Source organism: Cornus florida, unplaced genomic scaffold, assembly GCF_030987335.1.
Source record: "Cornus florida cultivar Cherokee Brave unplaced genomic scaffold, ASM3098733v1 CherokeeBrave_3.0.0_Hap2_Chr05, whole genome shotgun sequence".
Classification (NCBI taxonomy): domain Eukaryota; kingdom Viridiplantae; phylum Streptophyta; class Magnoliopsida; order Cornales; family Cornaceae; genus Cornus; species Cornus florida.
In genome coordinates this window covers 20,586,780-20,614,493 of record NW_026775575.1, presented here as the reverse complement: position 1 = coordinate 20,614,493, position 27,714 = coordinate 20,586,780, and the positions used below count along the sequence as shown (strand labels likewise).

General features: G+C 36.5%; 1 protein-coding gene across 1 annotated transcript; it reads left to right on the top strand.

Moving 5' to 3' along the window:
• The first annotated feature begins 300 nt into the window (after positions 1-300).
• LOC132309078 (uncharacterized mitochondrial protein AtMg00810-like) lies at positions 301-27,410 on the top strand. Its single transcript, XM_059807431.1, has 4 exons — positions 301-472; positions 680-796; positions 2,539-2,778; positions 27,187-27,410. The coding sequence occupies exons 1-4, from the start codon at positions 301-303 to the stop codon at positions 27,408-27,410; spliced, it is 753 nt and encodes a 250-aa protein (XP_059663414.1).
• Positions 27,411-27,714: the final 304 nt, after the last annotated feature.

Sequence of the window (27,714 nt, the reverse complement as noted above, 5' to 3'; positions counted from 1 at the left end):
TATTTTCAAAAATCTAAAAATATTTTTATGAAAATTGAAACCAAACCTTATATTATTTCTAGTTCTACCAAACTTATTTCAATATGTCATTTTTGTGAAAAAGGGCATATCAAATATAAGTGTCAGAAAAGAAAAATTGAACTGGGAATGAAATTAAAAAATCTAGTGAGTTCAAATTTGAGGAAGAAGAGAATTAGGATTATTGAGTCTTGTGACACTTTGCCTAGAACAATAGAGAAATTATTGTATAATGAATCTAAAATTGTTTGGGTAAAGAAAGAGAATTTTAAATGCCTTGCCATGCACACTGCACTTAGAGCATGTGGTTGGTACTTTGATAGTGGTTGGTACTTTGATAGTGGTTGCTCTAGACATATGAAATGTGATAGAATATTATTTATCACTTTTAAGGAATGCTCAGTTGGTACTGTTACTCTTGGTGATGGTAATGCTTCTGTTGTAAGTGGTAAAGGTAAGATCAAATTTTCAGAAATTGGGGAGTTAAAAAATGTTCTATATGTTAAAGGTTTAGTTGCTAATCTGTTGAGTATTAGTCAAATCTGTGATGAGGAGTTTCAAGTCAATTTTATTCAACAAGGGTGTTTTGTAACTAATGAAAAAGGTAAATGCATCTTGAAAGAAACTAGAACTTCTGATAATTGTTACGTTGTGTTTTCAGATCCTTCACTAATGTGTTTTTCTACAGCTAGTGATGAGGTAGTTTTATGGCATAAAAGACTTGGACATATGAATTATAATGATTTAGTGAATTTGTTTAATAATGATCTTGTTCAAGGTTTGCCTAAATTGAAGATGCTTAAGAATGAAATATGTGGTCTATGTCAATTAGGAAAACAAATTAAAGTGTCACATAAGAGACTTATTTATAAAGTCACTTCTCAACCTTTAGAATTGATTCATATGGATTTGATGGGTTCCATAACACCTGATAGCATTGGAGAAAAAAGATATATGCTTGTAATGGTTGATGATTTTTCTAGATTTACTTTTGTTACATATCTGAGAGAAAAATCTGATACTTTTGTGAATTTCAAGTCTATTTGTCAACTTATTCAAAATGAGAAGGGATGTCGAATTAATCGGATTAGGAACGACAATGGAGGTGAATTTGAATATAAGGAGTTTATTGAATATTGTGATAAGAATGACATTAAGCATGAATTTTCAGCACCTAAAACACCACAACAGAATGGTGTAGTGGAAAGGAAAAATAAAACAATTACAGGTATAGCACATCCTATGCTTCATGAGAATAAAATTGCAAGTCACTTTTAGGTTGAATTAGTATGTAGTGCTTATCACATCCTAAATAAAGTTTATCTTAGGCCTGTAACTAAAAAGACTTCATATAAATTGTGGTATGATGGAATGCTCATTGTTAAATACTTTAGAGTCTTTGGAAGTAAATGTTATATCCTTAGAGATAGGGAACACTTGGAAAAATTTGACTTTAGAAGTGATGAAGGTGTGTTTTCGGTTATTCACAAACAAGTCGGGCTTATAGGGTTTTTAATCTTAGAACAAAAGTGGTTATAGAGTCTATAAACGTTGTATTTGATGATACAAAATCTAAGATAACCTCTTTTCAACTTGATGAAGAAGAAACTAATTTTGAAATTATAGGAGAAAGGAAAGAACTTACAATTCATGAGGAAGAAAAATTTGAGAATTTAGGTAGAGAAGGTGGAGAGGTTGAAAAAGATGATGATGAGGAATTAAAAGCCACCGCTGATGAATCTATAGGAATTCTTGCACCCTCCTTAGATATTCCCACATCTAGCAGTTCTAAAGTTTGATCAAGTCATCCAGTTGACAATGTGATAGGTCCATGGGATCAGCATGGTACTAGGAGTACAGTCCATGATAATGTAGGACACTCATGCATTGTAGATGACATAGGACACTCATATCACATGGCTTATGGCTATGCAAGAAGAATTGCTTTAATTTGTGAAAAATGATATTTGGGAACTAGTGCCTCGACCTAGTGATGTTAATATCATAGGGACCAAATGGATCTTTAAAAATAAACTTGATGAACATGGTCATGTGATGAAAAATAAAGCTAGATTAGTTTCATAAGGATATACTCAAGTTGAAGGAATTGATTTTGATGAGACTTTTACACCTGTTGCTAGACATGAGTCTATTCGACTTCTTTTTGCTTTTGCATGTCACTTTAAATTCAAATTATTTCAAATGCATGTGAAAAGTGTTTTTCTAGATGGTATTTTGCAGAAAAAGTTCATGTAGCATAACCAAAAGGTTTCATTGATCTACATAATCCTGATTTTGTATTTCATCATAAAAAGGCTCTTTATGGTTTAAAGCAAGCACCTAGAGCATGGTATGAGAAGTTAACTTCTTATTTAATACATAAGGGTTTCAGAAGAAGAGGAGCATATAAAACATTGTTTATTTTCCGGAAAGGAAAATATTTTTTTGTTGCTCAAATATATACGGATGATATTGATTTTGGTGCTGCATGTGATAACCTTGTTCATAATTTTTCTAAAGATATGAGTAATACTTTTGAAATGAGCATGGTTAGTGAACTGACTTTCTTTCTAGGTCTCCAAGTGAAACAACTTGATGATGGGATTTTCATATCTCAATCAAAATATGTAAAGGAGCTAGTTAAGAAATTTGGTGTGAAAAATTCAAAGCATGTTCAAACTCCTATGAGTACTTCATCCAAATTGGATAGAGACTCTAATCCTAATAAGGTTGATCATTTCTTGTATAGGAGTATGATTGGTAAGTTGTTGTATTTGGCAGCAACTAGGCTAGATATTTCATTTAGTATAGGTGTTTATGCTAGGTATCAAGCTAATCCTAGAGAACATGTAATGACTCGGTCATTTATCTTCCTTTCCTTTTTCGTGAAATTTTACAGATAAATTTTTTCCGTTTAATTTTCTTTTTTGAGTTCTGTTTCTCGTCGTTTAGTGTCATCTCGAGTGCTTGGAAATGGTTTCCGAGACTCTTTTGTTTGGATTGACAACTTTCTTTGAGGATTGAGTCATTTTCGCATTTTCACTTTTTGAGACACTATTCACTTTTGTCTTTTTCCCTATTTCGTCCTTTTCCATATTCTGTCTTTTCCCCGTTTGTCACTTTGTTGGCAAAACCTCACTTTTCATGCGAGGAGTTAGTTTTTGACTTCACGTGCCTTCATCTTCAGTGGTTTTCTCGAAATATGTATCTTTACTTTTGCAAGAAAGTACTCTGATTGCTCTTGGTGTCCATAGGGGTATGGATGCACAATTTTTTGGAATTATTTTCATTTCTTGGGGTGTTTTTCATAAATATTTTTTGAAGATATTTTATTTCAGGGGTATCTAAGAAAATATTTTTTGGAAGATATTTTCATTCTAGGGCAGTTTCGCAGTTAACCCTTTTTATAGGGGCTATTGTGCAATTAATGAAAGTTATTGCAAAATACCTCGTCTAGAGCCTGGATCCTCGTACGGGATTCATTTTCACATTTCGTCGAGTCATGGACTCTTGGAATTTCTTTCTGGTCATTTTTCTCCAATTTCAGAGTTTTTGGACCCGGTTGCCGCCGAACTTGTTTGGGGCATATCTCTCTGCTCGGGACTCAGTTTTTGACGCCGTTTCTTCCGTTATTCATATTTTCTCATTTTAAATCTTTTTTGTTCACGAAGTTTTTCCGTTTGAGTGCGTTTGCTCAAATTCCACTTTTCCGGACCTAGCGGGGCCCTTTCGGGGCACTTTTTGAGACTTCGTATAAATAGGGGACTTAAAAAAGAAAATTCAGATTTTCTTCATCTTCTCCACCATCTTGGCTGGTAGCCATGGGAGCTCCTTGGCTGCCAACCTTTCTCCTTCTCCTCCACTTGATTTCCTTGGTAGAAATTCTTCGGCCTTTACATTTATTGTTCCCCTCAACGTGCTCTACCATTCCCCCTTATTAGAATCCATTTCTGACTATTTCTTGAGTTTGGGTTTGAGGTCAAGTTGTGATTTTCATGGGGCTTCCTTCGGATTCATGTAGATCGTGTTGTCCCCGACAAAACCCTTCGATTTCGGCGGATTCGAAACACTTTTTTTTCGGTGGGGATTTGAGATTTCCATCTCAAATTAAGGTAGGGGGTGTTATAATTTACTTTCTTGCTATATAACATACTATGGATGGTTGTACTACTTGTTTACTTGCTTAGATATCAAATCTAGAATTTTTATTTATTTAAATTTCATGTGTGAGATTTAATTTTCCTGGTGGATTATAGCATGTTTTAAACTTGTGGTATGATAATATATTACCCCTTGATATGGTCATTGACGTATATTAAATCTAGATCATTTGGGCAAGTAACGAAGATTTTGTTTAATATTTATCTTGAATAAAATATTAAATCATGTGGCCTTAACTAGCTTGAAATCAGTATGTGTTAGCATATTATATTAGGCATTGGCATGCTCTTCAACATAAGTGAATTTGAGAGAAATTGGAAGTGTTTTGAAATCTAGTAATATTTAATTAAATAGATTAATTAAATTGCTCCAAGTGTATTATTCATCCCGTTGGAATTCCAACTTGAAATTCTTGATGTGCATGGCATGTAGTTTCATATATATTAAATCTAGAATATTTGATTAGGTTTTGAAAATTTTCAATTATTATATTTCTAGTATTAAAGTTTAATACTCAAGTTAGCATCTTGCTTAGAACTTGTATCATGGTTTTAAAAAAAGTCTTGACATGTTGTATAACATACTTTAATTTGAGGTCATTTAGATGACTTTTAAAATCTAGAGATTTTAATTAAATGAATTAATTAAAATCCATTCAATGGTTCCATGAGCTAGATTAAGTTTTTAACCTTATATTCATGATTTCCTTGGCAAGTTCCTTCACTTCAAACTTATATTTAATTAATTCCCTTGTATGTAATTTAATTCACATGGTTGCATCTTGTATGTAATGGACTTGTAACTTGACAATGAACTTAGCCTTGACATGATCCTTGAAATAACTTGTTCGTAGAACATTTTGACTCACCTTGAAATCTTGATAATTTAATCATTGAGTAGATTAAATTTCCTTATATGCTTCCATTGAGTAAATCACGCCTTGTTAGTGAATTCTTGTTAGACTTGTGAATTTGACTTGAATTCCATGGACTTTATTCTCTTTTATCAAGCATCGTGACCCTTGTATCTTAGTTTCATTAATGTACTTCATAGACTTGTACATTTATCTTAGAATGGTTTAATTATACATGTGTTGTTTTGTAAGTAACTAAATCATTAATCTTATACTTGTGGTATATTTACTTCAGTGATTTCTTATGCTATATATATATATCTTGATTCTAGTTTATATAGATGCACACTATGATTTCTTGACATTTCACATGCCATGATAGTTGATGAACTTAGGGCATGACTTGCGTGTTCCAAAATCTTGATTGTGCATAAAACGTCGTTAATGCATTTATTGTATTTTGATACAATCTTGGTTGCACAACTTGTTGATTTCAGGACTTGGGATATCAATCAAGAATTGTCATGGCTAGGACTTGGTTCTAGTACGGGTGATTGTCCTCCTACACTATAGTGCGCACTAAGGAAAAGGTACCCATGGGTTAGTAGCCCTAAAGTGATCTCAAGAGTACGGTTTTAATCCGGGCGATATCCGAGTTTCCACATTGGTTGATTTCACTCTTTAAATTTCAAGTTACTATTCCTTGAAGATTTAAACTTGTCGTGTATGTGAAATGCTCCAATCATGTTAATTGCATTGATAATGTAACTTGTGTTAACTTGTATTCGAGTATACTTCTTGTCGTGTTAATTGGTATGTTCCAAACCTTGTTCAATTCCATTAATAATGTGATACTTATATTCTAGTACTTTCTTATCGTGTTATACGGATTATTCCAAATCTTGTTTAATTGTATTAAAAATGCAATTCATGTTAATCTGTACTCAAGCATCCTTCTTGTCGTGTTCTTTGGATTATCCCAATCTTGACTTGCTTCATATATGTAGATATATCATGATTCTTGTTGTTTATGCTCCATGGTAGCTTAGGATGATCCCTGAGTCTAATCTTTGACATAGATGTTAGGTGGCATGATTCCTTTTGAACTATATCATGTTAATCCTAAAAATCTCTAAAGAAATCGAGTCGATGCATGCTCATTCTCTGCGAGTAAACTTGTTTACTCACCCAGAAGTTATTGGGGGATTTGTTCAGGTATGAAAACTTGGTTTGTGATGCTTGTCGCTCCTTCGAAGGCTTATAGCTTTCGCATTTCCATTTCATACAAGTGTTCGCATGAAATGCCATGATTGTATTCAACATATATAAGATGAGGCCGGAGGCCAATATCATGTATTATGTATTCTATGCACTTTTACTTTAAAAGTCATTGTGAAAACATTGAAAATTTACAAGTCTTTGCCTTATAACTTTTGCATCGGGTGTGAGAATTCCATTCTTTCTTTTTCATAGGGTTTCTATGATCATGTATGAGGTGTGGCCAAGGGCCAAACACCATTTCATTCTAGGTCTTGCATTGCAGTTCTATTTATTCCATTTTTAGGAATTTTTGGCCATTGAGAGGTTATATTTTGCATTCTTGACATTTTGAGGTCGTGGACCATTGGGATGCATCTTAAATGTCTTTTTATGCGTGCGTGCATATCCACATTTCACAAAACCCTTGAGTTTCAACTTTTGACTTATTTTGGGATGATTTTTATGAAAAATTCCTCCACGGGGTGTTATTTTGAGTTTCCCCTTGTTTTAGCATGTTTTGAATGCTACAATGATGTTAAGAGATGTTTTCAAACTTGTCCGAATCATGTATAAAGCTTATAGAGCCTTAGAAATGAACCTAGCATCACATAAACCTTTATAGCAGCTTTTCATAGTAGCAGCAGGAGTTTCGGTCAGCTGATGAAGCTCCATCGGTCGGCTGACGATTTCCTCGAGACCATTCCAGTAGGCTTTTTGGGAAAAACCCTTGTTTCGACCGGCTTAGGATTGGGGTTCGGCTGACCGACAGTTGAGTTTCAGCCGGCTGAAGGTTGTATTTTGGTCGACCGATCCTCCCTTGGACCCTCTCCCTCTCAGCATTTTTTGGATAGCTTTGTTGTTCCAACTTTGGGAGATAATATCTCTTTCATTTCGAATCCAATTTGGGTCATACTTGACTCTAAATTCAAGAGCTCGGAGTTAGCTATCTAATGGTACCAACCACACATCATAACTCCATCTATGATAAGAGTTATTCCAGTTTTAGTAAGATAGGTTCATGGTAATTCTTAAACGGCGAAGGTCACCTTGTTTTAAATTCATATCTTGTTCGTTCAAACTCAGAATCGGGCGATTCTTGGGTCTAACCTTGTTCATTTTTTGTTGTCTTTCCAATGGTGTGCTCAGTGGCACCCATATCAAGTTAGAAATGACCATTTTGCCCTTGGTTCATTTTTTTTCGGATTAGGCATTCTTGCTTCATTTGTTTGGCTCATGTGAGTTTAGTTGCTTTATGCGGAATCACTTCAGTGCCTTAGGGATGACGTACATCTCTTGAGGCCATTCTAATTCTTTTGCTTTCACATCTGGGATCCAGTTTGGGTCATCACAAGACACGCTGGGTTGAAAAATCCAAGGTCGTCACAGGTGGTATCAGAGCGTCCAGGTTCGAATACCTTGGATAACGGGTTTTGGGTGCATATCATACTCACGTTGTTATGCTTTGATATGTCGTTGTATCTTGATAACATGTTTTGTGTGATAACATATCTTGTGTGATAACATGTTTATATGTTCAGGTGTTTTAAGACATCTATTATTTGTTAAGCATGTTTTGTGTGTATATGTGCTTCCTGATAACATGTCTGCGTTATTATCATGTCTTGGTGTGATATCATATTTGTGTGCTTATGTTAGCATGACTGTATGCGACGTATGTCGGTATACCTTACATTTTTCATTCACGTGTATTGTCGTACCATGTACTTATACGCTTCTTGATAACATGTTTTGATTTAATAACATGTCTGCTTGCTTATGTGGCACCTTGAGTAGATAGTCCATTGCTATGTTACATGCTAACTGCTTACTTTTATGTCAGGTTTTGACACTATTTCTTAGGATGTGTTGTATCTCTTGGATGCATTCTTGTTTCATGAATTTCTTCCTTAGATAGGAGGAATTCATTCCGTAAGGACCCATGTAGAGAATCTTCTTGTCTGTTCTGTCGGTTGATGCGAGTAAGGCTCATGTGAGCGTAGAATCGCAGTCATTATCTGGTGGAGTGAGACGTGGGCCAGGGAGGTACCGTTTCATTCCCTTTCCTTCGTGGCTTCTAGATCTAAAGCCTTAAGCGTAGCAGTGCCGGTGACATTGTTGTCAAAGTTTTCGGATTAGCTACCCCAACTCTCGCAAAATGCCTGGTTCCTGTGGTGCTTTTGGTAATGATCATTTCCGACATTGATGTCATCCGTATCAATAGGTTTCTTAGAGTTGACCTGGTTTAGGGCAAGTTATGGACTAGTGCCTTATACTGTCATGCTACCTTGCTGACGAGTAAGTGTGGGCGGGTTTTGGTTACTATTCGTACTGCCTTGTCACTCTCTTTTTCTATCATATTCCAACGTTTCGTTGTCATGGGATTCTCTCGGTGGCTGATGTTGAGTCAACGTGCCGATTCTTATGAGGTGTTGTCTTAGTTCATGGTTTTGCTTTCCTTCAGTTGATCTTGGACTTCAGGAGTTGTCCTTCAGTGCTTTATAAGCTGTCTTTGGTTCGACCTTTTCTTCGGTCCTTATTCTGTTCTCCTTCCGGTATGTTCCAAATTTCAGGGACGAAATTTCTTTAAAGAGGGTAGGTTGTAATGACCCGGTCATTTATCTTCTTTTCCTTTTTCTTGAAATTTTACGGATAAATTTTTTCCGCTTAATTTTCTTTTCTGAATTCTGTATCTCATTGTTTAGTGTCATCTCGAGTGCTTGGAAATGGTTTCTGAGACTCTTTTGTTCGGATTGACAACTTCCTTTGAGGACCGAGTCATTTATGCATTTTCACTTTTCAAGACACTATTCACTTTTGTCTTTTTCCCTGTTTCGTCTTTTCCCTATTCTGTCCTTTCCCCATTTGTCACTTTGTTGGCAAAACCTCACTTTTTGTGCTCGGAGTTAGTTTTTGACTTCACGTGCCTTCATCTTCAGTGGTTTCTGATGAGTGCTGAAAAGTGCGTATTTAAACTCCTTAAGCTTAGGCATTCTAGTACATTTATCTATCTTACTTTACCGTTTTAGATTGATTTCGTATTATTTCCATTTTCAGGCACTTATCCCGAAAATAAGCTAGCTCAGCCAAATAAGAGTTTAATTGAAGCAATTCTGGGATGAATCAAAGAAAGGAGCCAAGTGGAAGCAAAAGGAAGAAAAATGTGGAAATCAACATCTTCGATCGATCTCAGATCAAAGTTTGATCGATTCAATATGATCGATCTCAGCACTTCAAGATGGATCAGAGCCATGATGACATTTTTAGAGATCTCAAAAGTTCAATTTATCCAACATCATTCTTCGATCGATTGAACTGTTTTGTCCTTATCTAAATGATTGATCTTATCTAGTTGTACCACCCTACCAACCACTTTTGTCCTTTTCACAAAAATATCTTCAAAATATCTCAGATTTGTCTTTATCCAAAAAGCGCCACCAATGAAGATCGATCCAGCCTAAGTTCGATAGATCTCAACCAAGTTCGATCGATCCAAGTCCAAGGTTCGATCGATCGAACTTCCTCCAGTGCGAAAAAGTTAAATTTCCAGCTCATTGAAAGTTGTCCTTTATCCAATCATTAGGGAATATTGTGTGCACAACCCCAGCTCATTTTGGGTGTCATTTGACCTACCTATATAAGGATAAGGATTGCTTTTTACAAGGGGGTGGAGCCAATATCATATCATATCATCTCTTGGAGAGCAAGCTTAAAGGAGGAGGAGGCTATAGGCACCATTGGAGACTCTTCATCATCCAAGGAGCAAATCTCAACCATCGAGTTAGCCCTTGAGGGTTGGAACAACATCACCATGAGTGGCTAGACATCCTCTTGGGGTTAGAGTTAGCCCCAAGCATGCTTTCTATATCTTAATCTTGTGTATTATTGAGGGATTAGTGTTGTAATTAATGTTTTGACACTTTGATATATATAGATCTTGATTGTTCAATGATTTATGTGGTTTAATGTTTCCAATTGATCATTTCATTCTATCCATATGTCTATGTAGCTAGAATAGATGTTCATGTGTTTGTATCAATTTCTTGTGTTATTGATGCATGTCTATGTGTATTAATGCTATAGATCTAGAGATTGTCAAAACATTATGCTTAAAAGAATGCTCTTGTGATTTTCTAAATGGTCCATGCTCATTTCTTGATGGATTGTGCCTCTCCCTTAGCTTAATTAGTTTAATTTCATGTCATTAGCTTAATTGTGGTGTAATGGTAGCATAGTTGTTAGATGGGAGGACAATCCATGCTTGTTGTTTGATGTTCCATACTTTTGAATGCAAGTAGCATATGTCTCTAACCTTGTGGTGTATTTGGCTTGTGAGCTTAATGAAGGGATTAATGACTTGCTAGATATGTTGTGCTTTTCATATGCTATTTAGACAATATATACTTAATTGCTAGATATATTGTGTTTTTCACATGTTGATTAGACAATGTATGCTTAATTAGTCACCCTTGCTAATTGAATCAATCAAACACACACATACACACCAATATTGCAATACACATTACCCTCATTAGTCACTAGTTAAAGGTGTAGAAAAACATTGCTTGGTGGTGACCTCTAAACCCCAAGATTTCTCTCTCTCTTACTTACTCCTTATTGCATTTAATTATTTAGTTTAATTTGCTCTCTAGTTTAATCAACCAACCAACCATTTGTTTGATCACTCGACCTACTAACCCTAATAGCGATTCCACAACCAAGTACGACTCCAATCTCTTGGGACGATCCCTACTCACCCTAACTATATTCTTAGTGAAGGTAGTAGTGGTTTCTATAAATGTAAAACTTGGCCCTCGCCTTAATGCACACTCTCTTAAGCTTGTGGTAGGACGGCGACACCCGACCACCATTAGTTTTTGGCGCCGTTGCCGGGGATTAGGCAACGTCGTATTTATGGAATCAATTAGGAATTAGTACTCTTTGGATCGTGTCTTTACTTTTTTTTTATTTTTCTTTTGATTCCTTATTGTGTTTGTTTATCTTTGACAAGGAGCATTGAGCTAGAAGGTAAGCAAAGGAGCCATCAAGCAAAGGAGCTAAGTAAGCAAGGAAAAATGCTAAAAATTTAAAAAAATTGCTATGCTAAGCTATAAATTTGGAGTTGAAGTGCTAAAGGACCTTTGTGAGCTTTTTCTTACTCAATCCCTTAGTTAAATCGTCGGCCCGCATGGAGGCTTGTTTTTAATTTCTTAGATAAATCGTGAGCCCGCGTGGAGGCAATTTACTTTTCTTACATATTGTTTGAGCATAGGAGTGTGGGAACATTGTATGTGGAGGAAGTTTGTTGATTGTTGATTTGTTACGAAGGATGAGTGCTTACTTGTTTTGTTGTGATTTGTGTGTCATTTGCAGTCTTGTATAGACCTTGTCATATCATACATTCTAGGCATTCACATAAAAAATCTAGAGGGTAATCTTGGCTACTTAGACCCACGTTTCATGCACAACCTACCTCTTAATCAACATAGCCCCGGAGTTCAAGCTCCAATTCTTTCAATGGTCCTTTGTGATCATTATAATCTTCATGCATACCATGCACCTACTTGCATTGTGTTGCCTAATTTTTAGGCTAATCAATATGAAATCAAGCCCGAGACCATTCAAATGTGTCCACTCTTTTATGGCTTGGATGAAGAGGAACCATATAGGCATCTTAATGAATTTCTTGAACTATGTTCTACCGTGAGGTACATGGATGTCCCGGAAGAAGTTCTTAAATTACTTCTCTTCCCTTTCACACTTAAAAATAAAGCAAAGCATTGGTTCAATACTTTAGGAGTAAATTCAATAACATCTTGGGCACAAATGCAAAATGAGTTTTTTAAAAAAATTCACCCCGTAAGTTTGACCAATGTAATGTGTGCTTCAATTAGAGAATTTTCTCAAAGGGAAGGAGAGTTGTTGCATGAGGCCTGGGAGAGATTGAATGACTTGCTAAGAAAGTGTCTACATCATGGTATTCCATAATGGTAGGTTGTCCAATACTTTTATGAAAGCCTATCGGACATGCAAAAGGACATAGTTGATACCTCATATGGAGGTTCATATTTTGGAAAACATGAAGATGACATTTGTCACCTTTTTGAAAAAATGAGTGAAAACTCTTTGCACAAATATTACACTTCTTGGCTTGATCATGGTTTTACTAAAAAGGAGAAAAGTGTAACAATGTGTCAAATTGATCAATTCTTGTTGAATCAAAAACCGGCTATTAATGTATCTCATTTTCATCATACAACTCATCTTTGTGAGCCTTGCATGACATGTTCAAGTGTTTTGCATACTACTTTCGATTGTCCCCATGGACATGTTGTTAATGAACACTTTGAACAAGTTAATACTACATTTGCTCACCCCTATTCAAATGCATATGTTCCATTGTGGAAAGAAAGTTCAAGCCCTTATCAAGCTAAATTTTTTCAAAGAAAATACATTCCACCTCATAAAAGAAATGGAGGTCCTCAAGGGTTTGTTTCTTCTTCTTCTTTCTATCATCAAAGAATGAATGACTTCTCACATCCTCAAATGTATGATTCCCAAGTTGGCTTTCATTATCCTCAAGCACTTTCTAGTAATTCTACATTTGAAGATAAGGTTTTGATGGCCTTGGGTAGCTTAGAGAAGGATACCAACTTGTTGCATTCCCACTCTCGCTCCACATCAAAAGCTTGAATCTCAAATTGGGACTATAGCTAATGCATTGAATGCAAGAGAAATTGGGAAATTTCCTAGTCAACCCGAGAGGAATCCAAAAGCCCAATTTTGTGTGGAAGCAAACCCTACATCGGGGTGTTCTTCCCAAGCTCAAGCGCAAGCCATCACCACCTTGAGAAGTGGTAAGCAACTGGACAATAGGGTTAAACTACCAAAGGAAGATAGTGAATCGGTGCAACCTAAAGTTGTCACCCATCTAATTCCCAATTCCACTCCTACTCCTTTGAATGAAAATGTTTTTAACCAGAATTCTCAATCTTCTCCATCATTCTCTCAAATTACAAAGTCTTATGAGCCAAAAGCTCCATTCCCTTATGCTTTAAAAGAAACTTCGCCTTATGTGAGGCAAGAAAGGAAAACACATGACATGATGGAAGTTTTAAGCAAGTTAACATCAATCTTCCTCTTTTGGATGCCATTAAGCAAATTCCGCCTTATGCAAAATTCTTGAAAGATCTTTGCACACAAAAGAGGAAGAGCAAGGGACCAAACCCTAAAATAGTGTTCCTCACGGAGAAAGTGAGTTCCATTCTTTAACAAAACACTCCGCTTAAGTTCAAAGATCCCGGTGCTCTGAATATTTCTTGTGTAATTGGAACTCATGAAATTTGTAGAGCTCTTCTTGACTTAGGTGCAAATGTCAATTTGATTCCTTACTCCGTATATGTCCAATTAGGGTTGAATGAATTGAAGCCAACCTCGGTGGTGCTTCAAATGGCCGATAGATCCGTCAAAACACCTAGGGGCATGGTTGAGGACATTCTTGTCAAGGTGGATAAATTCTACTTTTCGGTTGATTTCGTAGTTCTTGATACCGAACCGGTTGCTAATCCTTCCAACCACATCCTAATCATCTTGGGAAGACCATTACTTGCCACCGCAAATGCAACAATTAATTGTAGATCCGGGATTATGAACCTCTCTTTTGGCAATATGATGATCAAACTTAATGTTTTCCATGTAAGTCGACATCCCATAGATGAAGATGAGTGTTGCCTTGTAGATGTGTTAGATGAGGTTGTTGAGGAATCGATTCCAATGATGGTAATGAAACAACCAATTAAGGATAGTCTTTCATTTCTTTTATCCAATGATCCTCTTGCTTCTTGTCTTCTTGAAATGTATGGAAGTTGTGGATTTGATGATGAAAAATCAATGAATGAAGTAAGCAATCTCATGGGATCTGTTGCAAGCTTAGATTTTCTGTCTTGGAAAACTCCAATAGAACCTCTTTCTCCACTCTTTAGCACTCCACCGGTCTCATCTTTAGTCTCCCCACCAATTCTTGAGCTTAAAACTCTACCTTCCAATCTCAAGTATGCATTCTTAGGACCAAAAGAGATTTTTCCGGTTATCATTTCTTCAAGTCTTGAAAAAAACCAAGAAGATGCTCTCTTAAGTGTGCTTAAAGAAAATAAGGAAGCCATAGGATGGAATGTGGTGGATCTTAAGGGAATTGACCCTTCTATTTGTATGCATCGCATACTTATGGAAGATGATGCAAAACCCTTTAGGGATGCCCAAAGGAAACTTAATCCAAGCATAAAGGAGGTAGTTAAGAAGGAAGTTGTCAAACTCTTAGATGCCAGAATCATTTACCCAATCTCCGACAGCAAATGGGTGAGTCCAACTCAAGTAATTCCCAAAAAATCGGGGATTACGGTGGTGGAAAATGCAAAGGGTGAGGAAATGTCTAAGCGTACCACCAATTCATGGTGTGTATGCATTGATTACCGCAAATTGAATGCCGCCACTAGAAAGGATCACTTCCCCTTACCATTCATTGATCAAATTCTAGAGAGATTGGCCGGGCAACAATATTATTGCTTCCTTAATGGCTATTCGGGGTATAATCGAGTAGCCCTCAATGCACTAGACCAAGAGAAAACCACCTTTACATGTCCATTCGGTACATTTGCTGATAGGTGTATGATGTCAATTTTCTCGGATATGGTAGAAGAGTATTTAGAGGTTTTCATGGAAAATGTTTCTATTTTTAGGTCTTCATTTAATGCATGCCTTAAAAATTTAGACCTAGTTCTTAAGAGATGTCGTGAAACCAACCTTGTACTTAGTTGGGAAAAGAGCCATTTCATGGTTCAAAAGGGTATTGTTTTGGGTCACGTTATCTCAAGGAGAGGAATAGAGGTAGATAAAGCGAAGGTTGAGCTTATTTCTAAATTGCCTCCACCTTCAACGGTGAGAGAGGTTCGCTCCTTTCTAGGTCATGCTGGCTTTTACTGCCGTTTTATCAAAGACTTTAGCAAAATTGCTCGACCCTTATGCAACCTTCTTGCCAAGGAAACTCCTTTTGTCTTTGACCAAGCATGCCTAGACGCTTTTCATAAATTACGTGAATTATTATCATCTGCTCCTATCATGCAACCTCCCAATTGGTCATTGCCATTTGAAATCATGTGTGATGCTTCTGATTATGCCATGGGGGTAGTTTTGGGATAAAGAGTGGGTAAGATTCCTTGTGCCATCTACTATGCAAGTAAAACTTTCTCGGGAGCTCAATTGAATTACTCTACTACCGAGAAAGAATTACTTACTGTAGTGTATGCTCTTGATAAATTTCGTTTCTATCTCTTAGGGTCCAAGGTCGTTGTTTATTCTGATCATGCCACCTTGAGACATCTATTAACAAAAAGGGAAACATAACCTAGGTTAATTTGATGGATTTTGCTTCTTCAGGAATTCGATTTTGAAATCAAGGACAAGAAAGGCACCGAAAATGTGGTTGCTGATCATCTTTCTAGGTTATCGATAGAGCCTTTCCCTAGTCTACCAATTTGTGACTCTTTTCCGGATGAACAACTCTTTCAAAATTTCCAATGGAAAAATGCATTGGTTTGCCGACATTGTGAATTATTTGGCAGTAGGCAAGCTACCAACTTCTTGGTCGAAGAACGAAAAGAATCATTTCTTTGCCAACATCCGGAATTACTATTAGGACGACCCTATCTTATACCGATATTGTCCGGATCAAATTGTGAGGAGATGCATTTCGGAGAGTGAAATTACAAGTGTCCTAGTATTTTGTCACACTCTTGCATGTGGTGGGCATTTCAGTACAAAGAAGACCGCCTTGAAGGTTCTTCGAAGTGGGCTCTTTTGGCCCACTATTAATAGAGATGCCTACAATTTTTGCAAATCATGTGAGAGATGTCAAAAGATGGGGACAATGTCTAGAAGAGATATAATGCCCTTGACCAATATACTTGTTGTTGAGATCTTTGATATATGGGGCATTGATTTTATGGGTCCATTTTTTATGTCCTATGGTTTTCAATACATTCTTCTTGCCGTTGATTATGTCTCCAAGTGGGTGGAAGCATGTGCTACCAAAACAAATGACCACTCCGTGGTCATTCAATTCATTAAATCCAATATCTTTACTCATTTTGGTATGCCAAGGGCTATAATAAGTGATGGAGGAAAACATTTTTGCAATCAATTCTTGAGGCGCTTATTTCTTAAGTACTCTGTCACTCATAAGGTAGTCACTCCCTACCATCCTCAAACAAGTAGGCAAGTTGAAGTGTATAACCGGGAAATTAAACATATTCTTGAGAAAACAGTTAACACCACCCGGAAGGATTGGTCAAGGAAGCTAAATGATGCTTTGTGGGCTTATCGGACGGCATACAAGACTCCCATTGGCATGTCTCCTTATAGGATTGTATATGGAAAGCCTTTCCATCTTCCAGTTGAGCTAGAGCATAAAGCCTTATGGGTAGTTAAAAAGCTCAATTTTGACCTTGATAAAGCCGGAGAGAATTTGCTACTTCAATTGAGTGAGTTAAAAGAATTGAGACACAATGCTTATGGTAATGCCAAACTCTACAAAGAAAGAACCAAAGCCTTTCATGATAAGCATATTGTGAAAAAGTCCTTGGAACCCGGTCAAAAAGCCTGGCTTTTCAACTCTAGACTGAAACTCTTTCCTGGGAAGTTGAGAATCAAATGGGAGGGTCCTTATGAAATCATCTCTGTTGCACCTCATGGGGCGGTTGAAATAAAAAATTTAAAGAAGGGAAACATTTTTAAGGTTAATGGACAAAGGTTGAAACCTTACATCGAGGGTCAAGTCTTTCAAAGACATTTGGAAGTTGCACATCTAGTTGACCCGGTGTATGATCACATAGAATATTGCATTGACAAGGGTTTAGAAGTTTCGTTTGAGCTTAATCCAACAAGTTCTTCAAAGAACCATTTGTTGGGTGGAGTTCAAAGCATCTATTACCCCAACAAGGAAGGGATGCATTACAAGATCTTTGATCCGGGCTAAAAGAGCCCAATGTCTTGCTAGAGACGTTAAAGACTAGCAAAAATATTTCGTAGGGTGTCAAAACCCTATTCATCCTTCATTTCTATCTTAAATTTCATTTCTTGCGAAGTCTAGATACTTGTTTTTGGTTCGTATGCATTGATAGGAACTGTGATTAGGATTGCATGAAATTTTGTGTTGTGATTGAGCATTTTGCATAAGTTCGATCGATCTTAAATGAGAGTTCGATCGATTGAACTTCCACCTGCATCCAACACTTAAAAAATTTTTCTACCTGCATCCACCTGCATCCAAATCACCTCTCTGTCCCATCATTCGAACTTATTCTTAGATCAATCAAGAGACCTTCGATCGATCCAACTTCAAAGTTTGATCGATCTCATGATCCAACATTTAGAAAAAATTTGAACCAAAAACTTGCATATTTTTGCCCTCTGTCTGATCGATCAAACATTTTGTTCAGATCGATCTCAGTTCTTCAATTCTCTATTTTGACTTAGGTTTGACTTTGTTTGACTTTTTAATTTTCAAAAATCCAAAAACATTTATTTTATTTTATTTTATGATTGTTCAATGAAAAAAAAAAAAAAATCCAAAAATACTTTGTGAAGAGATTATTCAAAGTTTGATCGATCTGTGATTCTAGTTCGATCGATCGAACTAAAGAGCAACAGTTTTTAAATAGAACTGAGTATAAGATCTCATTCTCCCTCATTTCCAAACCCTAGTTCTTACGCCGCTGTAACCTCACCCATTTCCTCCATCTCCGACAAGCTCTCAGGAGTGAACCAGGTGTCGATCTTTCCCTCTTCTCGGATCTTCTTCCTCTTCACATTTCATCTCTCCTCTCTTTGATTCAAGGTAAGATCCGAGACCCTATTATTAATTTCACACCTCGATTTGTTAAGAGTATGCTTTAAATGTTTGATCCGTTCCAATATTCATGATGATTGTTGGCCATAGATGAAAATTTAAGCTTTTCATGTATATATGTCATGTCCATTGTAATGAGTTACTTTGATTTTTGGGAGCGTGAGCCATTCTAGGTTATTGGGATTGATGTTGTTGTGTTAATGGGCCCACGAACATATTCATGTGGGTCCTGTGCTTCCACAGTCACAGATCTGTGACTTCTTATTTTTCACAGAACACAATTCGATCGATCAAACTTGTGTCTCAGATCGATCAAAGTTGTGTGATCGATCTCACTTACTTTCGATCGATCCAACCTTTTTGATCGATCTCACATACACACTTCATTCATCTTATGTTCACTTCATGCCATCATATTTATGCCCAATGCCTGTGATATTCCACATTGGATGCATTTCATACTTACATTGCTTAGCATGCTTAACATCCTATCACTTGCATAGATTCATGTCATATATGTTTTGTCTATCTTATTTGACATACATGTTTCTATTGTGCTTTCAATTATTTATTCTAGTGCTAACTCCCATTGTAAGATTTCCTTTTTCTAGACCATGACTAAAAATGACAGTTCTTTTACTTCAGTCACACCTGAGGCTCATGATCAGATATGTCGCTTAGAGGAGCAACTTCATAGTTTGGGGATATGCTGGTTGCCCTTAGAGCTGACATTGCTACCCTTCGTCTGAATATGCTGGCTGCCATTAGAGCTGATATTGCTCGCCTCCGTACGAAGATCTTGACTGCCATTGATGACTTAGCCAGGGAGATCCGCGGAGTTCGCTCTACTCATCCTGCCCCCTCTGCCTGAGACTCCCAGTCTCTTTATCTTTATATGCTCTCTATCTATGTTGTGTGTCTACTACACTTGTGATACTATTATTTTTGCAGCCGGGTCTATTGGCTTTGACACTGGATGTATTGCACTTTATTGTTGTTTTTATCTATGATGGATGTCGTATGCTTTTATTGATACATCTGTCCTTTTAACTCCATCAGGCGCATCACAGTAAATTCAGTGAGAGAGTGCTACCCGATTTTCAGGACCACGCTTATACCTCTCTCATCTCTTTATCTGTTTATCCCATTTACACTTGCATGTCCACTGTGCACTAATTATCCTATTTTGTTATTTGATGAGTTTATCCATGTGCCAATTTTTAGGACCACAGTTCATCCCAAGTTTGGGGGGACCATGCCACCCACTTCGGATACTTCAGTCCCTATCATTCTATGCCTTAGTTACACTGGTATACTCTTTCCTTTGTTCTCTTGCACATTGAGGACATTGTGCCATTTAAGTTTGGGGGGAATGGTGCCTTGTAGTGTTAACTTTAAATTTCAAGATTTTGAGTATAACTTGTGTAATTGAGGGATTTTTCTATGATTAGTCCATATCTACCGATGATTTTAATCTTTTGAGGACTATATTGCTTAAAATTTAAAAATTGCTTGACTTGAGAGTCCAATACTCCTTGTATGCCTTGTGGAAGCCATTTAGGAGTAAATTTTTTGAAAGATTGATATCTTGCTCGCACTTGTGGTCCACATCATCTTGATTTTGGGATTGTTTTGAGTTTCACTTTAGTATTCTACACTAGCACAGGCGCACACTAGCATTCATTTATGGGGTACATGCTTTGTTGATTATTGAATTGGTTATATCCCAATTGAACTAGTAGTGCATTGAAAGCTTTCATTCTTCATAAAGGTGGATAACAACCCCTTTTCACTAAGTAGCCGGGATTCTAGCCTCATCAAGCACTGAACTTCTCGCACCGAAAGGTGGAGGGCACCTAGAACAATAAAGCTTTAATAAAAGGTCCACTTTTTGTCTTGATGATCGGTACTAGATTTGTGTGCTAGTTTGAGGGTAAGGATGTGATTAATTCTTTAGTTGGCTAAGATAGCAACACATTTGATGCCGGTCCACTCAAAAGGATTCCAGAATTGTTTTGATTTGCATGATCATTTTCTTGATGTGTGGAGGACCATACTTGCTTGCTTGATGTTGAGATTTTGGGAGATTGCTTGGAAATGTTTGAAAAATTGCAAACTTGAGGTAGTTTTCTCCCAATGCTTGTTTGCAATATTGGTACCTCTTTTGAAAGAATGAGCTTAATGTTTATGGGTACCATTTCTGGAAACCCTCACGAGACTTCACTCATCCACTAGGGGTAACCTAGGGGTTTAAAAGGCGTGTTGCATATGCTAAGTGCAATCGTATTCCCTACGAAAGTGGCGTTATCCATTTATTGTTTTCTAGTTCATAGTTGTATAGTTGTTCATTTTTTTCCTTTACTTTTTAGTTCATTGTTAGGAACTAGCAATATTTAAGTTTGGGGGTGTCATGAGCGCTGAAAAGTGCGTATTTAAACCCCTTAAGCTTAGGCATTCTAATACCTTTATCTATCTTACTTTATTATTTTAGATTAATTTTGTATTATTTCCATTTTCAGGCACTTATCCCAAAAATAAGCTAACTCAGCCAAATAAGAGCTTAATTGAAGCAATTCTAGGATGAATCAAAGAAAGGAGCTAAATGGAAACAAAAGGAAGAAAAAGGTGGAAATCAACATCTTCGATCGATCTCAGATCAAAGTTCGATCGATTTAACATGATCGATCTCAGCACTTCAAGATGGATCAAAGCCATGATGACATTTTCAAAGATCTCAAAAGTTCGATCGATCCAACATCATTCTTCGATCGATCGAATAGCTTTGTCCTTATCCAAATGATTGATCTTATCTAGTTGTGCCACCCTACCAACCACTTTTGTCCTTTTCTCAAAAATATCTTCAAAATATCTCAGATTTATATTTATCCAAAAAGTGCCACCAATGAAGATCGATCCAGCCTAAGTTCGATAGATCTCAACCAAGTTAGATCGATCCAAGTCCAAGGTTCGATCGATCGATTGAACTTCCTCCAGTGCGAAAAACTTAAATTTTCAGCTCATTGAAAGTTGTCCTTTATCCAATCATTAGGGAATATTGTGTGCTCATTTTGGGTGTCATTTGACCTACCTATATAAGGATAAGGATTATTTTTTACAAGGGGTGGAGCTAATATCATATCATATCATATCATCTCTTGGAGAGCAAGCTTAAAGGAGGAGGCTGCTATAGGCACCATTGAAGACTCTTCATCATCCAAGGAGCAAATCTCAACCATCGAGTTAGCCCTTGAGGGTTGGAGCAACATCACCATGAGTGGCTAGACATCCTCTTGGGGCTAGAGTTAGCCCCAAGCATGCTTTCTATATCTTAATCTTGTGTATTATTGACGGATTAGTGTTGTTATTAATGTTTTGACACTTTGATATATATAGATCTTGATTGTTCAATGATTTATGTGGTTTAATGTTTCTAATTGATCATTTCATTCTATCCATATATCTATGTATGCTAGAATAGATGTTCATATATTTGTCTCTATTTCTTATGTTATTGATGCATGTCTATGTGTATTAATGCTATAGATCTAAAGATTGTCAAAACATTGTGCTTAAAAGAATGCTCTTGTGATTTTCTAGATAGTCCATGCTCATTTCTTGATGGATTGTGCCTCTCCCTTAGCTTAATTACTTTAATTTCATGTCATTAGCTTAATTGTAGTGTAATGGTGGCATAATTGTTAGATGGGAGGACAATCCATGCTTGTTGTTTGATGTTCCATACTTTTGAATGCAAGTAGCATATGTCTCTAACCTTGTGGTGTATTTAGCTTGTGAGCTTAATGAAGGGATTAATGACTTGCTAGATATGTTGTACTTTTCACATACTATTTAGACAATAAATACTTAATTGCTAGATATATTGTGTTTTTCACATGTTGATTAGACAATGTATGCTTAATAGGTCACCCTTACTAATTGAATCAACCAAATACACACACACACCAATATTGTAACACATATTACCCTCATTAGTCACTAGTTAAAGGTGCAGAAAAGCATTGCTTGGTGGTGACCTCTAAACCCCAAGATTTCTCTCTCTCTTACTTACTCCTTATTACATTTAATTATTTAGTTTAATTTGCTCTCTAGTTTAATCAACCAACCAATTGTTTTATCACTCGACCTACTAACCCTAATAGCGATTCCACAATCAAGTACGACTCCAATCCCTTGGGACGATCCTTACTCACCCTAACTATATTCTTAGTGAAGGTAGTATGGGCTTCTGTAAATGTAAAACTTGGCACTCGCCTTAATACACACTCTCTTAAGCTTGTGGTAGGACGGCAGCACCCGACCACCATTAGTTTCCTCGAAATACGTATCTTTACTTTTGCAAGAAAGTACTCTGGTTGCTCCCGGTGTCCATAGGGGCATGGATGCACAATTCTTTGGAATTGTTTTCATTTTTTGGGGTATTTTTCATAAATATCTTTTGAAGATATTTTATTTCAGGGGAATCTAAGAAAATACCTTTTGGAAGATATTTTCATTCTGGGGCAATTTCGCAGTTAACCTTTTTTGTAGGGGTCATTGTGCAATTAACAAAAGTTATTGCAAAATACCTCGTCTGGAGCCTGGATCCTCGTACAAGATTCATTTTCACATTTCATCGAGTCATGGACTCTTGGAATTTCTTTCTGGTCATTTTTCTCCAGTTTCAGAGTTTTTGGACCCGGCTGCCGCCGAACTTGTTCGAGGCATATCTCTCTGCTCGGGACTCAATTTTCAACACTGTTTCTTCGTTGTTCATATTTCTCATTTTAAATCTTTTTCGTTCATAGAGTTTTGCCGTTTGAGCGCGTTTGCTCAAATTCCACTTTTCCGGACCCGGCGAGGCCCTTTCGGGGCACTTTTTGAGACTTACTATAAATAGGGGACTTAAAGAAGAAAATTCATATTTTCTTCATCTTCTCCACCATCTTGGCCGGTAGCCATAGGAGCTCCTTGGCTGCCAACCTTTCTCCTTCTCCTCCACTTGATTAACTTGGTAGAAATTCTTCGGCCTTTACATTTATTGTTCCCCTCAACGTGCTCTACCATTCCCCCTTATTAGAATTCATTTCTGACCATTTCTTGAGTTTGGGTTTGAGGTCAAGTTGTGATTTTCATGGGGCTTCCTTCGGATTCAGGTAGATCGTGTTGTCCTCGACAAAACCATTCAGTTTCGGCGGATTCGGAACACTTTTTTTTCGATGGGGATTTGAGATTTCCATCTCAAATTGAGGTAGGGGGTGTTATAATTTACTTTCTTGCTATATAACATGCTATGGATGCTTGTACTACTTGTTTACATGCTTGGATATTAAATCTAGAATTTTTATTTATTTAAATTTCATGTGTGAGATTTAATTTTCCCGGTGGATTATAGCATGTTTTAAACTTGTGGCATGATAATATATTACCCCTTGATATGGTCATTGACATATATTAAATCTAGATCATTTGGACAAGTAACGAAGATTTTATTTAGTATTTATCTTGAATAAAATATTAAATCATGTGGCCTTAACTAACTTGAAATCAATATGTGTTAGCATATTATATTAGGCCTTGGCATGCTTTTCAACATAGGTGAATTTGAGAGAAATTGGAAGTGTTTTGAAATCTAGTAATATTTAATTAATTAGATTAATTAAATTGCTCCAAGTGTACTATTCATTCCGTTGGAATTCCGACTTGAAATTCTTGATGTGCATGGCATGTAGTTTCATATATATTATATCTAGAATATTTGATTAGGTTTTGGAACTTTTCAATTATTATATTTCTAGTATTAAAGTTTAATACTCAAGGTAGTATCTTGCTTAGAACTTATTTGTATCATGGTTTTAAAACAAGTCTTGACATGTTGTATAACATACTTTAATTTGAGGTCATTTGGATGACTTTTAAAATCTAGAGATTTTAATTAAATGAATTAATTAAAATCCATTCAATGGTTTCATGAGCTAGATTAAGTTTCTAACCTTATATTCATGATTTCGTTGGCAAGTTCCTTCACTTCAAACTTATATTTAATTAATTCCCTTTAATGGAATTTAATTCACATGGTTGCATCTTGTATGTAATGGACTTGTAACTTGACAATGAACTTGGGCTTGACATGATCCTTAAAATAACTTGTTCGTAGAACATTTTGACTCACCTGGAAATCTTGATAATTTAATCCTTGAGTAGATTAAATTTCCTTATATGCTTCCATCGAGTTAATCTGCCTTGTTAGTGAATTCTTGTTAGACTTGTGAATTTGACTTGAATTCCATGGACTTTATTCTCTTTTATCAAGCATCATGACTCTTGTATCTTAGTTTCATTAATGTACTTCATAGACTTGTACATTTGTCTTAGAATGGTTTAATTACACATGTGTTGTTTTGTAAGTAGCTAAATCATTAATCTTATACTTGTGGTATATTTACTTCAGTGATTTCTTGTGTTAAATATATATCTTGATTCTAGTTTATATAGATGCACACTATGATTTCTTGACATTTCACATGCCATGATAGTTGATGAACTTAGGGTATGACTTGTGTGTTCCAAAATCTTGGTTGTGCATGAAACGTGGTTAATGCATTTCTTGTATTTTGATGCAATCTTGGTTGCACAACTTGTTGATTTTGAGACTTGGGATATCAATCAAGAATTATCATGGCTAGGACTTGGTTCTAGTACGGGGGATTGTCCTCCTACACTATAGTGCGCACTAGGAGAAAGGTACCCATGGGTTAGTAGCCTTAAAGTGATCTCAAGAGTATGGTTTTAATCCGGGCGATATCCGAGTTTCCACATTGGTTGATTTCACTCTTTAAATTTCAAGTTGCTATTCCTTGAAGATTTAAACTTGTCGTGTATGTGAAATGCTCCAATCATATTAATTGCATTGATAATGTAACTCGTGTTAACTTGTATTAGAGTATACTTCTTGTCATGTTAATTGGTATGTTCTAAACCTTGTTCAATTCTATTAATGATGTGATATTTGTATTCTAGTACTTTCTTGTCGTGTTGTACGGATTATTCCAAACCTTGTTTAATTGTATTAAAAATGCAATTCATGTTGATCTGTACTTAAGCATCCTTCTTGTCGTGTTCTTTGGATTATCCCAATCTTGACTTGCTTCATATATGTAGATATATCATGATTCTTATTGCTTATGCTCCATGGTAGCTTAGGATGATCCTTGAGTTTAATCTTTGATATAGACGTTAGGTGGCATGATCCCTTTTGAACTATATCATGTTAGTCCTAAAAATCTCTAAAGAAATCGAGTCGATGCATGCTCATTCTCTACGAGTAAACTTGTTTACTTACCCCGAAGTTATTGGGGGATTTGTTCAGGTATGAAGACTTGGTTCGTGATGCTCGTCGCTCCTTCGAAGGCTTATATCTTTTGCATTTCCATTTCATGCAAGTGTTCGCATGAAATGATATGATTGTAACCTTTTGTATAAAACTTGTATTCCTTGATTCCACATATGTAAAGTGTGCATAAGCACACTCTTTTCATTGTATTCAATATGTATAAGATAAGGCCAGAGGCCAATATCATGTATTATGTATTCTATGCACTTTTACTTTTAAAGTCATTGTGAAAACATTGAAAATTTACAAGTCTTTGCCTTATAACTTTTGCAACGGCTGTGGGAATTCCATTCTTTCTTTTTCATAGGGTTTCTATGATCGTGTATGAGGTGTGGCCAAGGGCCAAACACCATTTCATTCTAGGTCTTGCATTATAGTTCCATTTCTTCCATTTTTAGGCATTTTTGGCCGTTGAGAGGTTATATTTTGTATTCTTGACATTTTGAGGTCACGGACCATTGGGACGCGTCTTAAATGTCTTTTTACGTGTGCGTGCATGTCCACATTTCACAAAACCCTTGAGTTTCAACTTTTGACCTATTTTTGGATGATTTATTAAATTTTTATGAAAAATTCCTCCACGGGGTGTCATTTTGAGTTTCCCCTTGTTTTAGCATGTTTTGATTGCTACAATGATGTTAAGAGATGTTTTCAAACTTTTCTGGATCATGTATAAAGCTTAGAGAGCCTTAGAAATGAACCTAACATCACATACACCATTACAGCAGCTTTTCATAGTAGCAGCAGGAGTTTCAATCGGCTGATGAAACTCCATCGGTCGGCTGACGATTCCCTCGAGACCATTCCAGTAGGCTTTTTAGGAAAAACCCTTGTTTTGGCTGGCTGACGACTGGGGTTCGGCGGACCGACGGTTAAGTTTCGGCTAGCTGAAGGTTGTATTTTGGTCGACCGATCCTCCCTGGAACCCACTCCCTCTCAGCATATTTTGGACAGCTTTGTTGTTCCAACTTTGGTGTTGTTCCAACTTTGGGAGATCATATCTCTTTCATTTCGAATCCGATTTGGGTCATACTTGACTCTAAATTCAAGAGCTCGGAGTTAGCTATCCAATGGTACCAACCAAACATCATAACTCCATCTATGATGAGAGTTTTTCCAGTTTTAGTAAGTTAGGTTCATGGTAATTCTTACACGGCGAAGGCCACCTTGTTTTAAATTCATATCTTGTCCGTTCGAACTCAGAATCAGGCGATTCTTGGGTCTAACCTTGTTCATTTTTCGTTGTCTTTCCAATGGTGTGCTCAGTGGCACCCATATCAAGTTAGAAATGACCATTTTGCCCTTCGTTCATCTCTTTTCGGATTAGCCATTCTTGCTTCATTTGTTTAGCTCATGTGAGTTTAGTGGCTTTACGGGAAGTCACTTCAGTGCCTTAGGGATGACGTATATCTCTTGAGGCCATTCCAATTCTTTTGCTTCCGCATCTTGGATTCGGTTCGGGTCATCACAGGACACGCTGGGTTGAAAAATCCTGGGTTGTCACAGAACAACACATTCTTGCAGTCAAGTGCATTATTTGTTATGTCAATAGTATATTGTATTATGGATTGCGTTATTCTTCTGAGTCTAACTCTAAGATTGCAGGCTATACTGATTCTGATTGGGCTGGTAACAAGGATGATAGTAAGAGCACTTCAGGTGGTTGTTTCTATGTTGGTACCAATTTTGTTTCATGGTACAGCAATAAGCAAAATTACATATCTTTATCATCTTGTGAGGCTGAATACATTGCTGCGGGAAATTGTTACACAGAATTGCTTTGGATAAAACAGATGCTTCTAGATTATGGAGTTGATCACATTACTTGATAAGTACACAAAACCTATTATTTTATGCCCCAAAATAAGGTTTTAATTAGACTTTTATATTATTTAAATATTCTTATATGTTTGTTTTGTGTTTTGTAGGTATTATTAATGCATGAATGAGAAGAAAATAAACAAAAAAATGGAAAATAAGTGAAAAAGAGAGAAAGAAGAAAAGAAAATGAAGAAAAGATATAAGGAGAGAAAAAGAAGAAAAGAAAAGAAAAAGAAAAAGTCAAACTATATTGTGTGGTTTGTGGGTGCACGTGAAGAGGAGGAATGAAGAGAGAAATAGGAGGAATGAAGA

What these genes read in the sequence shown, in the direction of transcription:
- LOC132309078 (XM_059807431.1), top strand. Translation starts at nt 301, where the DNA reads ATGCACACTGCACTTAGAGCATGTGGTTGGTACTTTGATAGTGGTTGG. An exon ending in TTCTGTTGTAAGTGGTAAAG is followed by an intron (nt 473 to 679) that starts GTAAGATCAAAT and finishes TTGTGTTTTCAG; the next exon opens with ATCCTTCACTAATGTGTTTT. An exon ending in CTTGTATAGGAGTATGATTG is followed by an intron (nt 2,779 to 27,186) that starts GTAAGTTGTTGT and finishes CTAAGATTGCAG; the next exon opens with GCTATACTGATTCTGATTGG.